General features: G+C 47.9%; 1 protein-coding gene across 1 annotated transcript in view; it reads left to right on the forward strand.

Annotated features, from left to right (window-relative positions):
• Nucleotides 1-13,583, forward strand: part of CDK2 (cyclin dependent kinase 2) — a 115,963-nt gene that overhangs the window by 32,466 nt on the left and 69,914 nt on the right. Inside the window, 2 exon segments of the mRNA XM_030196740.1 lie at nt 7,128-7,160; nt 7,162-7,299. Coding sequence (XP_030052600.1) covers nt 7,128-7,160; nt 7,162-7,299 — 171 coding nt within the window.

Here is a 13,583-nt window from a genome sequence, read left to right on the forward strand (position 1 = left end):
TAATATGGCCTCAAAAGTTGTGCCCAGTGTAGTTGAGTGATACACATCACAGACCTGCACTCACGGTGCATCAGATGCCTTGGGCCTGACAATGACCTTAATTCTTGCTCTCTCTGTTGACAAATGCGGTTGAGAACACAGAAAGCTTTGCAGGAGAGGCTATTTGGCTTCTGAAAGTCTGATGCGTTGGCATCTGCACAGGAAGCGTCAACCTCAGTGATTGCAAAGTCTTTGTTAGTGCATCGGCATCGAAGGTCTCCACTTCTATAAACATCAGGCACTGATCGTAGGCCCCAGAGGTCTCCACTTCTATAAACATCAGGCACTGATCGTAGGCCCCAGGACTGGTCATCATTGGACCTGACACTGAGGGCGCACTGGGGTTCAGCATTGGCCTCATCGGCACCAAAAGACTGTGATGCAGTGCTTTGGGGGAAGCCCAAGAAGCACAAGCATTGGTGTTCCTCGATGCACAGTGCCGAGAGCATGGGGCTTCAGCATTGCCGGTACTAGAGAGGAGCACGCCCCTCTTAGGAAGAGGTGCCAGTGCGTTGCTTTTCAAGCACTTAGGTTCCAGCTTCCAGTTTGACACAGACACCTTCGACTGCCACTTTACTGTTGCTCACTTTCGATGAGCAGTTCCAGGCCATGCTCAGGAAGGAACTGGCGCAGATTTTGCAGGCACAAACTGCTCCAGCATTGAGGGTGCTTACTCCGCAGGCAGCTCAGCCCTAGCCTCTTTGAAGAGTCATCGATGCCTGGATGGAGATACTTGACGTCAACACCGGCACCTTGGCGGGTGCTGACATCGAAGTATTCAGGACTCCCCTCTATATCGGGAGAGGAAGTTTCCCTGGAGTTGGAAGGCAGGACGACCTTGGAGCGTGGAAATAGCTCCACCAGGCTGAGTCAGGCACAGCCTTGAACAGCTGACTATGACTATGCTTAGGAGTCTGGGACCGCTCCTGGGATTCAGAGGGAGGACCACATTACTTATTTGAGGAGGAGTCTGTATGGACTACCCTCTGATCCCTCTCCATCTCAAGAGAGACCAAAATCCCCACCTGAGGGACTTTTTCACTGGGTTTGTGAAGGAGATGGCAGTTGTCTTCCCATTTAAGTTGGTGGATGAACTCAGGGTGGAGATGTGACTGTCCTGGAATATGTCACCTCCTAAGGAAGGGGGGTCACTGTACCATTGCACTCAATCCTTAAGGACACACTGATGAACTGTGAATCTCCCCTCTCAGTGCAGGTCACACCCAAGAAGGTGGATATGCATTCTCTGAGGACAAGCAGGCTGCTTGTTCTCGCATGTGGGTTGACGTCTGTATCAGCCTGGGAACCGGCGTTTTGCAAGAGCAAAAAACAAACTTTTGCCAGATTCTTCTGGTGTGTGTGCAACACGCATGCTAGGAACTGACTTCCCACCACGCAAGCATGTCTCCTCAGTTTTTCTTTTCTGCGACGAGGTGCGGCAGGTTCTTCCTGTGCTCCTCATTGAGGCCTGGGAAAGGAGTCTTCAGTTTTTCGCGAGTTTTGCTGCTGTTTTACAAAAAAAAAAAAACCAACTTCCTAGTTTATTTTTCCTTAGCATCCCTCCAGACCGGCCCAGGATTGGACTGATGGGTTGTGCATGCCTTCCAGCAGGTGGAGACAGAGAAAATTCTGACTCTAGAGAGCCAATAAGAGCCCTGGCCATATGACCCTAGCCTCATTATTTTCTCAGTCTCCAGCAGGTAGGAGGTGAGCCCATTAGTCTCTCTCTAATTAAAAAAAAAAAAAATATTCCTTCTGTGCCTGGGGAATCTAATTTAGAGGCTTGGCAGATAGGAATTTATTTTCCTTTTCCAGCTTCTGGTGTGTTAAACTTGGGTGTCCCCGAGTCCCTCCCCCCCTTCCTCCCCATCTCCCTTTACTTAGTTGGAAAGGTGTATTGCCTTTGGGAGAGGCAGGCACACTTCCTTTAAAAAAAAAAAAAAAAAGAGAAGCCTTTCTCTCCCCAGAGCGCTAAGGAGACTGCGATTTGGTGCCCTCCTGTTGTGCTACGGATCTCCCTGGTTCTTCGAATTTAGTGCGGAAGGTCGCCATCTTGCCGCAGCTGCAGGTACTACAGCGCACGAGCTCTCCTCTGATACACAGCTTTCAGGAGTGCAGAGAGAAACTGAGGCAGTGTCCCTGGTACAGTCTGGAGGGACTCAGAAGTGGGGTTTTCCCCGAGTTTGTCCTCCAGATGTACCAGGTGAATTTTGATGAAGAAGTCTGGTCTTGGGACAGGAGTTGTAGGGGAGTCTTCCAGGTCTTTCCCTCCTTCAAAAAGACCCAGATGCTGGGATCCACAAGTGGATTCACTGACCAGGATCAGGATGTGTCCTTCCTGGAAGAAGGATTAGCAGAGGAGTTTTGGGAGGACCAAATTCCTGTGGATCCTGCTGCAGAACCCTTTCCCCAAGGAGAAGATCATTCTGTGGCTAGGATCTTTCTTAAGGAGGACTTACAGGAGCTTATCACCTTGGTTTCCTCCATTCTGCATTTTGAGGGAGAACTTTTCCCATGCATCAAGACATTTGGAACATTATTAAGGCGCAGTGGGATGTTCCCGACTCCGCTTTTTGTCCAGCCAGGTCGATGACCCGCCTTTACTCAGTGCTGGATGTGGACAGGGCTGCTCTTAAGGGTTCCGGTGGTTGATGCGGTAGTCTCAGCGGTTACCAAACGTAATACGGTTCCCGTGCACAGGGGAACAGCCTTCGGGATGTCCAGGACAGGAGGTTGGATTCTCTGTTTAAGAATAGTTTTGATGTTTCATTTTTGGCAGTGCAGGAGGCTATTTGCAGTTCCTTGAGATGTAATGGAAAACAAATATTCTACGTCAAACAGGTAGCATAGAAATTCTATGTGTGAAGGGAAGGAATATTCTTGTAGGGCTGTACTACCATCTGCCAGGACAGAATGATCAAACAGATGAAGAAATCTCTCTATATAAAAGGCAAAACCAACGTTCTATGAAGCCTCCAGCCGGAAGTGTGAAGGGGGCGAGATATCCGGTTTCCCTATGAGTGTCTGCCCCGCCCTCTCTGTAACACAGTCAGTGAAGGAAAACAGCAGAGCACGAAATCAAATCGCTGGCTCTGTAACAGTGAAGAGGGGACTCAGAGGGGGGAGGGGAGAGAGGCCAGAGGGCACGGACACACACACTCCCACATGCACACAGAAGAAAACATTGCTAGCCCCCGTTTCATTTGCATCAGAAACGGGGGCTTTTTTACTAGTGTTTATATAAATTAGGAAAGCTGGCAAATTGGGCAACAGTATAAATAATGGGCGATTTCAATTACCACTTGCTCAAGGAATCTGTAGAATTTAAACCACCAAAGAAATATAATGAATTCTACATAGATAATCTGTATCAGAAGGATTTCAAGGGTTCTAAAAATGGAGAAAAAAAGACCTCAGAACAACAGGAGGCACACCCATTCGTAAGGCAAGTCTTCAATATATGGGTAGCTCATTATAATCATCAGTCATAAAAAAAACTCCACTATTAAATATAGACAAAACAGTCCTTATATAACAATAACACTGATACAGAATATAACTTGAAAATAATGATCATTAGCAAAATTATCAGTTGCAAGTATGCATATTATTTCACAGTACTTATCTTGGGAAAATCCAAAAATGTGTCACTTCAATCTCGACAGGAGTTCCCTGTTTTGCTAATTTAAGCTGCTTCAGGGGAAAAAATTATGTAGCAATCCAAGACAGTAAAACAACTGTAACTTTACAACATAGTAAGTCTTCCAGCACTGGGCACTTACAAAATAGTGGCAATCATTACAAAAACGCCCAGATTTAAAATCTGGGGTCACATGTCACTATGCTCATAGATTGCAATGAAAATATCCAACGCTATTCACGTTGCCTAAGCAACCGTCCTGATATCCCCTCTGTGTTCAGTTACACGTAATTGTTCCAGCACCACACATCTGACTTAGAAAACAAGAAGAACATGTCAAATTGGGCAACAGTATAAATAATGGGTGATTTCAATTACTCCAATATTGACTGGATAAATATTACATCAGAGTATGCCAGGGAAGTAAAATTCCTAGATGTAATAAATGACTGCTTCTTGGAGCAACTGGTCCAAGGACTGACAAGAAAGGGAGCCATTTTAGATCTAATCCTTGGTGGAGTGTATGGCGCATAGTAGAAGAGGTAACGGTGTTGGGTTTGCTGGAAAACAGTGATCATAACATAACCAAGTTTAAGCTACTATCTGGAATGGACCACAAAGGAAATCATTTAATTTTCAAAAGGGTGACCATGATAAAATTATCGGCTGCAAAGTTTAGGACATTAAATCAGGCGTGGATGTTTAAAAATACCAACTTGGAAGCCCAGACCAGATGCATTCCATGTATTTACAAATAAACTTAAATCTTACCTTTTTCGAACTGTGACTCTCACCAAATGACTTGGAAAACAACTAGTTTTAATTTAGTTTACTTATTTGGATTTTGCTCACATCTTTTTCAGTAGTAGCTTAAGGTGAGTTACTGGAGGGCTTACAATCTAATTTTGTACCTGAGGCAATGGAGGGTTAAGTGACTTGCCCAAGATCACAAGGGACTAAGTAGCTTTGACCCCACAGGCAATGATAGTCCTTCCATGAGATTTAAGTTTTGGTCCTGAAGGTTTGGTTAATTGCCCCTTTGAGAGGCAAATCTGAAGGATCTTACATTTGAGACAGTGTTTCTAATGGTTTTGTTTGGCCAGAAGAATAACAGAGCTACAAGATCTCTCTCTGAAAGCTCTTCCTTATTCTTTCTGAAGATGGGGTGTCAGAACAATGCCATTCTTTATATTGGAGCAGTTTTGCTGTTTTTATGTGCCTTAAGAAATTTCCCTGCTGTCCTTTTTTAGGATCATAGAATGTTTGGAGAACCTTAAGAACCGAGACGGAAGAGTAGCCTAGTGGTTAGTGCAGTGGACCTTGATCCTGGGGAACTGGGTTCAGTTCCCACTGCAACTCCTTGTGACTCTGGGCAAGTCACTTAACCCTCCATTTCCACAGATACAAATAAGTACCTGTATATACTATGTAAACCACTTTGAATATAGTTGCAAAACAAAAAACAACCCACAGAAAGGCGGTATATCAAGTCCCATTCCATTTCCTCCTTTCCCCTTAAGATGATGCCTGAAGGTAGACACCCCATTCTGCAGGTTGGATTATCTCTTTGTTGTTCAGTACCAGAAAGAAGGGCAACAGCATCCAAGGTTTTAGTGGCACATTGGATCAGTCTCCATTGGGTCAGCCTAAATCTCTAGGGTGTCTGTCCAAAGAGCTGTAGGGCTTATTTTAAATAGGGCACAGGCTAAGGCAGAACAAAGTTAATTTCTCTAGAGGAAATGCAAAATGGACCTAGCAACTGGCTTGAGTATTTGTTCACAAAGCAGTATAGGCTAGATGTTGAGACTAAGAAGGGGTGCTGGTTGTGGTTCAAGTTTGAGGGCAGGCTTATCACCCTCACTAAGCATAGCTTGAGTACATCCCTCATTATCTGTGTGTCTGGAGGGACTATGAGGAAAGTGACATTAGTCCTCACCAGACCAGTTCTGAACCCTCCCAAATGGATCCTTCAGTCTGCTTGTTCACTTAGTTGTAAAGTTGTTATTGGGTTCAGGCTTGCACCTCAGTTTCTGGTTAGTTTGTGTGTATGTTCCCCCTCCCCCCCCCCCCCCCCCCCGGCTTATTACTACTTTAGCACCCTGTGTCCCAAGGCTGGATCAATTCACCCACTTACAGGGCAACAGGATTTTGAATTATGATAATTCTGTACAGGAATACTAGATGAGTGCGGACTATGTAGGACCCTGTACAGGTGATGTCATGACACTAGTTCTGCTCAGTCTCCTGATAGGGGAGCATAAACACACACATCCATACTAGACTAGAAGGACTTGATGAAAGATAATTAGCACATAAACCTAATTTCTCTATATCCCACCTTTCACTGTAAGATATGTGTTGCAGGCTTTCTATAATTTTTGTAACTCTCTTCTGAATCCTCTTCATCTTAATAACCTTACGAAGGAATAGCTTCAAGAACTGAATGTAATATTCAAAGGTGTGTGTGTGTGGGGGGGGGGGGGGGTCTCACTAGTGACATTTACAAGGTGTACTATTTACTTGTATTGACTGGCAATCTACGGATGATTTGGTATGATTATGCTTAGATCTTAAGTTTCCAGTTCTTTTCCTTCAGAATAATTACTGACATTTTTGGGTTCTCCACTGAAGCTCGCATTTCCAAAACCTCAGTTGCTGTTTTTATTTTTCCAAAGCCCCTTTACCATTTGTTACCTATTACTTAGAGTACCTTGTAGGCCACTTTTGTCCTGTGGTGTTGTATTAGTGGAGAAGCCATTGAACAGATTTAGATGAAATTTGATATTGCAGAGCTATAGACAATGAAGAGTCTACAATGGAGAGTGTCAAACTGTCAAAAAGACAGCCAGCTTATGTTAAATGAAGACTGAAGTACTTTTGTGCTTGCATCACTATTAATTATATAGCTGTTATCAGAGATGGCAAACAGTGTGAAAGCTTTGGGAGCGAGTTAATGAGGGTGGGCAAGAGGGAGAGGATAGAGGACTCTACTAGGGTAGCATGGTGGGAGGTGTGCACTTGGCAGGGAAGAACTGCACTCGCCATGGATTGGGGAGTGAGGGAGAGGCAGGAGTGCATGGTGATTCTTTCGTTTTTAGTAAGTGATGGAGTTATATGTCTTTGACAAGTTTTACTCCAATGAGTATACAATATTTTCAGTCTTGTTTCTGAGTTACTTAGCTACAGATTTTGTATTGTTTGCAAATAGACTTGAGAAAATTTTATCTTGCAGTGTTTTTCTTCATTCTCTCTTCAAAGGCAAGTTAGATGGAGTTGTAAGAGATGCTATCAATACATTCTTGAGCTGAAAGATACGCCACTAACCATAAAGGGCCAATGAAATGTTTTGTCTGCATTTTAAATACCTGTATAACATAGCTTTATAAGCAAAGATAACAAAATATATTTGATCAGTGGTTATAGCTGACTTTCATTTCTGGGTCCTTAGAGTTACCTGTTCCAGCTGTTGCAAGGGCTGGCAATTCTGCCACTCTCACAGGGTGCTTCACCGTGATTTGAAACCACAGAATCTCCTCATTAATGCTGAAGGAGCCATTAAGCTAGCTGATTTTGGGCTAGCACGAGCATTTGGTGTGCCAGTAAGAACATATACCCATGAGGTGAGTAGCCTACAACATAAGTGAAAAGCAATGTTTGTTTACTGCCTTGCAAAAATCTTCACACACTGCATTTTTCACTTCCTCTGTCATAGCCAGATTAGTACAGATACATTGTTTTCCTGCCAATAGAAGGAGGCAGAGAGCAGTGTGCTGTTATTACCCTGTATTAAGGTGCCCGTGCAGTTATCGGATTTCAACATTTGTGTTCAGCAGATGGTTGGAAAGCAGATCCCTGCAGTTAGAAGGGGTCTGATAGGATCAAAGACACACATGTGGAGGGAGACCCTGAGGCGATTGCCTGTTGGGATTTTCTCCCCACTAAGAGTAGATAGACCAGGAGCTTGCACTTAATTACATTTAAAGCTTATGCTTTTTCTGGGATGATGGGTCACTGCTTGCTGCCTCCTCTTCTCTTCCCCACCCACCCTCTATAAAGAGACTTCTGTGATTCTTCTGACAGCTTCTGCCTGTACCTGTGGGGAACATTAAGGTTTAAAAACAAAATAAGCAGTGAGCAGTAATCATTACAGGCAGGCAAAGGAGGACTGAGAGATGGTAAGTCACCTGACTCTTTGGTTCTAATTTTGAATATTTCGATATTCCTTTTTGTCCTGGTAGACCAGCCCAGATGAGTGGGTTATGCTGTGTTGCCAACAGAGGGAGACAGAGAACACAGCTTTTCAGTGACATCACTGCCTATAAGTACTATGCTCATAAAAAAAGCACTCCAGTATTCTTTGCCTCCAGCAGAGGTCTAACATGATTGAGGCCCCCTTGTGCCTGTGTCTGCTGGTTGAGTACTGGGCAGTAACTAATGGGTTTGTTCTCCAATTTCAAGGAACTGTTCTGGGAAAACGGGGAGGACTTCTGCTCTCCTTGTAGAGTGGATCCTGTGACTCCCAAGGCAGCAGTCCTTTTTCCTGTCTCTACTGGTAGAGCTCCATTTAGGTTTCTTTAGGCAGCGATCTGTGGGCCTTCTTCAGTTAAGATGACTTTTTGGTTCTTGAAGGCAGGCCAGCAAGCAGTGTTCCCTCTAAGGACTGAGATGACGTGAGCAAAAATTTTCTGTTACGTTATCTTGTGAGCACTACTTATAGATAACTCTGAATTTTACTCAAGCAGGCTGCTTGTTGTCACATATGGGTCGGCGGCCCAGGAACGGAGATTTTCCAGCAAAATCTTCAAAATTTTTGCGACAGCCAGTAGGGCGCGGAACGGACCGCACCGCGCATGCGCGGCCACCTTCCTGCCCGCGCGCTTCCGTTCCCACCTCAGTTTTTTCCTTTCCGCGGTGGAGAATGGCTGCGTGTCGGTCTCCCGTAGGTTCCAGGAAAAACTTAGGTGCCCTTTATTTGTGTTTAGAGCTTTCTTTTTGTTTTAGGTCGCCTTTTTCCTTGTCTTTTTGTTTCCAGTTAAAAAACAAAAAAACCCAAAACCTCTTTTTCTTAGTTTTTTTGCCCTGGTAAGTTTTCTTTCGGTTTCCGTTGCAGCCTTTTTGGCCGTCTGTCCGCGGTTTTCCCTTTTTGTGCCCTTTATTGGCATGATCGAGCTGTTTGATTTTGCCGCCGCGATTTTCCGTTGATGTAATCGAAGCCTCCCAGTGGCTTCAAGAAGTGTGCTTGGTGCCAGCACACTTCTTTAGTGTCTATGTCGAGCACTGATCCGCACTCTTGGTGCGTTCAGTGCCTTGGGCCCGACCATCGCCCAGACGCTTATAAGTTGTGTCTGAGTTTTAAAAAGCGGACACAGGCGTCGAGAACAGCTCTTCGGGACCGTCTTTTCGGAGCTCCGACTGATTCCTCGGCGTCGACATCGGCACCGAGGATGGCATCGACATTGGGAGCGCAGGTAATGGCTGTCCAGACTTCACCTTTAGCTGGGAGCAGTGAGCCGTCGAGTGGGTCTCCACCTGTCTCGAAGGCTCCTGCTGGGCAGGCCCAACGGACCCGACCCCGAGGAGGCGTGTGGATTCCACATCCTCCTCGTCGATACCGAGGAGTACTGGTGACACGCTTCGAGCGAAGGCTAAGAAGCATCGGCACTGGTCTTCTTCGAGGCACGGTACCGGGAGCTCTTGGGCATCGAAGGATTTGGCACCCAAAAAGCGTCGACACCGGTGAGGTGCGCTCCCCCTCCATACAAAAGGTGTCGGTGCGTCGCTTTCTGGACAGCCCGGTACCGCCTCCCAGGCCCTCGTATCTTCTGACTTTGACTCTTGCACCGGCCTCTCTGCCTTCCTCGACAGCGATTCTATAGGAGAGCATCCGAGCCATTCTTCCATGCCTTCTGGAAGGGCTGCTGCAGCGCTCTGTTCCGGTACCGGGGGTGCTTGCGCCTCCGGTACCGACGATGGAAGTGGCGGTTGGCTCAATGCCTGTAGTGAGGTCTCCGACGCCGGTACCGCTTGCGGCATCAGCCTCGGCTGCCACCCAGGTCAACTCACCGTCGACGTTGTAGTTCGTGAACTCTTGTCCGATACCGAGGGGGGTGCCTCCTGGGATGAAGGGGAATACCCCAGATATTTCTCTTCCGAGGAGTCTTGTGGTCTTTCTTCTGATCCCACTCCTTCCCCTGAGAGGAAGGTTTCTCCACTGGAGAGTCTGTCCTTCTCCTCCTTTGTCCGGGAAATGTCTGTGGGCATTCCCTTCCCTGTGGTAAATGAGGATGAGCCCAGGACTGAGATGCTCGAGGTCCTGGACTTTACTTCGCCACCTAAAGAGTCATCCACTGCCCCTCTGCATAATGTCCTCAAGGAGACATTGCTGAGGAACTGGATGAAGCCTTTGTCTAATCCCACCATTCTCAAGAAAGCAGAGTCCCAGTGTCGGATCCATGGGGAACCTGAAGTGATGAGGTCGCAGTTACCTCACGACTCTGCAGTTGTGGATTCCGCTCTCAAGAGAGCCAGAAGTACTAGAGATTTCGCCTCGGCACCTCTGGGGCGAGAAGCTAGGACTTTAGACTCTTTTGGGAGGAAGGCCTACCTGTCCTCTATGCTCGTGTCCAAACAGCTGTGCACGAGCATCTACATGCGGAACAATATTAAGCAACTGGCGGACTTGGTGGATAAGCTCCCTCTGGAGCATGCCAGGCCTTTTCAGGAGGTGGTCAGGCAGCTGAAGGCATGTCGAAAATTCCTGTCCAGGGGTGCTTATGACTTTTGATGTTGCATCCAGATCTGCTGCTCAAGGTATAGTGATGCGCAGACTCTCATGGCTGCGTGCCTCTGACCTGGATAATTGGACCCAGCAGCGGCTTGCGGATGTTCCTTGCCGGGGGGATAATATTTTTGGTGAGAAGGTCGAGCAGGTGGTAGAGCAGCTCCACCAGCGGGAAACCGCCCTCGACAAACTCTCCCACCGGGCGCCTTCAGCATCTACCTGTACAGGTAGACGATTTTTTAGGGGAAGGAGGAATGCTCCCTATGCTTACAATAAGCGTAGGTACAATCCACCTTCCCGACAGCCTTCTCAGGCTCAGCCCCAGCGCGCTCATTCACGTCAACAGCGTGCGCCCAGACAGGCCCCTGCAGCTCCCCAGCAAAAGCAAGGGACGGGCTTTTGACTGGCTCCAGCTGAGCATAGCCGCCATAAACGTACCTGTGCTGGACGATCTACTGGTCGGGGGGAGGTAAAATTTTTTCACCAAAGGTGGCCTCTTGTAACCTCCGATCGGTGGGTTCTTCAAATAGTCCGGTTGGGGGTACTCCCTCAATTTGACCTCCAGACCTCCAAATTGTCCACTGGAGCTCAGTCTTTTGGCTTCCAGCACAGGCAGGTACTTGCAGGGGAACTCTCCGCCCTTCTCAGCGCCAATGCGGTCGAGCCCGTTCCACCAGGGCAAGAAGGGCTGGGATTCTATTCCAGGTACTTCTTTCTCCAAAAGAAAACAGGGTGTATGCATTCCATCCTAGACCTTAAGGGCCCTGGGCACCCTTCTTCCCATGATTCAGAAAAACGATTGGCTATGCTCTCTGGACTTAAAGGATGCTTACACTCACATTCCGATACTTCCAGCTCACAGGAAGTATCTGCGATTCCGTCTGGAAACACAGCATTTTCATTTTCAGTATTGTGTGCTACCCATTGGGCTTGCCTCTGCGCCCAGGTGTTTACAAAATACCTGGCGGTGGTTGCAGCGTCGCTACGCAGACTGGGAGTGCATGTGTTCCCTTATGTCGATGATTGGCTGGTGAAGAACACCTCAGAGGCAGGAGCTCTACAGTCCATGCAAATGACAATTCGACTCTTGGAGCTATTAGGGTTTGTCATCAATTACCCAAAGTCCCACCTACTTCCAGTTCAACAGCTAGAATTCATAGGAGCTCTGCTGGACTCTGACGGCTCGGGCCTATCTTCCCGGGACGAGGGCAGACAACCTTCTGTCTCTCATTTCCATGGCCAGGGCATCTCAGCAGATCACGGCTCGGCAGATGTTGAGACTTCTAGGCCATATGGCCTCCACAGTTCATGTCACGCCCATGGCACGCCTGCACATGAGATCTCAATGGACCCTAGCTTCTCAGTGGTATCAAGATGCGGGGAATCTAGAGAATGTGATCCAGCTGTCCACCGATTTTTCACAATTCCCTTCAGTGGTGGACAATTCGATCCAATTTGAGCCTGGGACGTCCCTTCTAGATTCCTCAGCCTCAAAAAGTGCTAACCACAGATACATCTTTCCTGGGGTGGGGAGCACATGTAGATGGGCTCCACACTCAGGGAGCTTGGTCCCTCCAGGAATCAGGTCTTCAGATCAATCTCCTGGAGCTGCGAGCGATCTGGAACGCTCTGAAGGCTTTCAGAGATCGACTGTCCAATCAAATTATTCAAATTCAGACAGACAACCAGGCTGCCATGTATTACGTCAACAAGCATGGGGGCACCGGATCTCGCCCCGTGTGTCAGGAAGCCGTCTAGATGTGGCTTTGGGCACGCCAGCACGGCATGCTTCTCCAAGCCACGTATCTGGCAGGCGTAAACAACAGTCTGGTCGACAGATTGAGCAGGATAATGCAACCTCACGAGTGGTCGCTCAACTCGGGCGTCGTTCGCAAGATCTTCTGAGAGTGGGGCACCCCCTTGGTGGATCTTTTTGCCACTCAGCTCAATCACAAGCTCCCTCAGTTCTGTCCAGACTTCAGGCCCACGACAGGCTAGCGTCGGATGCCTTTCTCCTTCATTGGGGGACGGGCCTTCTGTATGCGTATCCTCCCATACCTTTGGTGGGGAAGACTTTGCTCAAACTCAAGCATGACCACTGAACCATGATTCTGATTGCGCCCTTTTGGCCGCGTCAGATTTGGTTCCCTCTTCTTCTGGAGTTGTCCTCCGAAGAACCGTGGAGATTGGAGTGTTTTCCAACCCTCATCACTCAGAACAAGGGGGCGCTTCTGCATCCCGACCTCCAGTCCCTGGCTCTCACGGCCTGGATGTTGAGAGCGTAGACTTCGCTTCCTTGGGTCTTTCTGAGGGTGTCTCACGAGTCTTGCTTCCAGGAAAGATTGCACAAAGAAGTGTTACTCTTTTTTAAGTGGAGGAGGTTTGCTGTCTGGTGTGACAGCAAAGCCCTAGATCCTCGCTGTTGTCCTACACAGACCCTGCAGGTGCCATGGCTGCGACCTCCTCCGTTGCGGGGGAGGGGTTTTCACCAGAGTTTATTTTGCTACTCCATCAGGCGTTTTGTTGAAGAGGGCCTTGCCCCCCCCTTCACGCGGCTGCGACAGCTTCGGCCTTTGAGAGAGAGATTAACCAAGAGATTTTGGGTTTTCCCCCAGAGGATTTCTCCTCCCTTAAAAAGCCTAGGCTTTCTTTGGGGTCTGAGGAGGGGTCCTGCATACGGTCGGCTGCAGCTTCCTCCGTGGTGGATCTCTTGGAGCAGACGGGGGTAGAGGACGTGGAGGACGATGTCCTCAGTGACCAACCGGAGGACTCTTCCGCTGTGAGGATTTTCCATAAGGAGGAGTTGTCCTCCTTTATCTCTCAGGTGCTGGAAGCCCTGAATTATAGAGGACCCTGAGCTTGCGGCTTCTCAGGCGGTCAACCCCAAGATGCCTAGTACCAGACGACCTTCTAAGGCCTTTCCGGTACATGAAGCTATTGAAGAGTTGATTTCGGCCCAGTGGGCGGATCCGAAAGTGGCCAGGGCTATGGCCCAGCTGTATCCGGTTTCAGGGGACTGTTTAGAGCAGTTTGCTCTGCCTAGGGTGGATGCCCTGGTGACGGCGGTCACTAAGAAGACTACTCTTCCAGTGGAAGGTGGTGTGGCACTTAAGGATATGCAAG

Source organism: Microcaecilia unicolor, chromosome 3, assembly GCF_901765095.1.
Source record: "Microcaecilia unicolor chromosome 3, aMicUni1.1, whole genome shotgun sequence".
Taxonomy (NCBI): domain Eukaryota; kingdom Metazoa; phylum Chordata; class Amphibia; order Gymnophiona; family Siphonopidae; genus Microcaecilia; species Microcaecilia unicolor.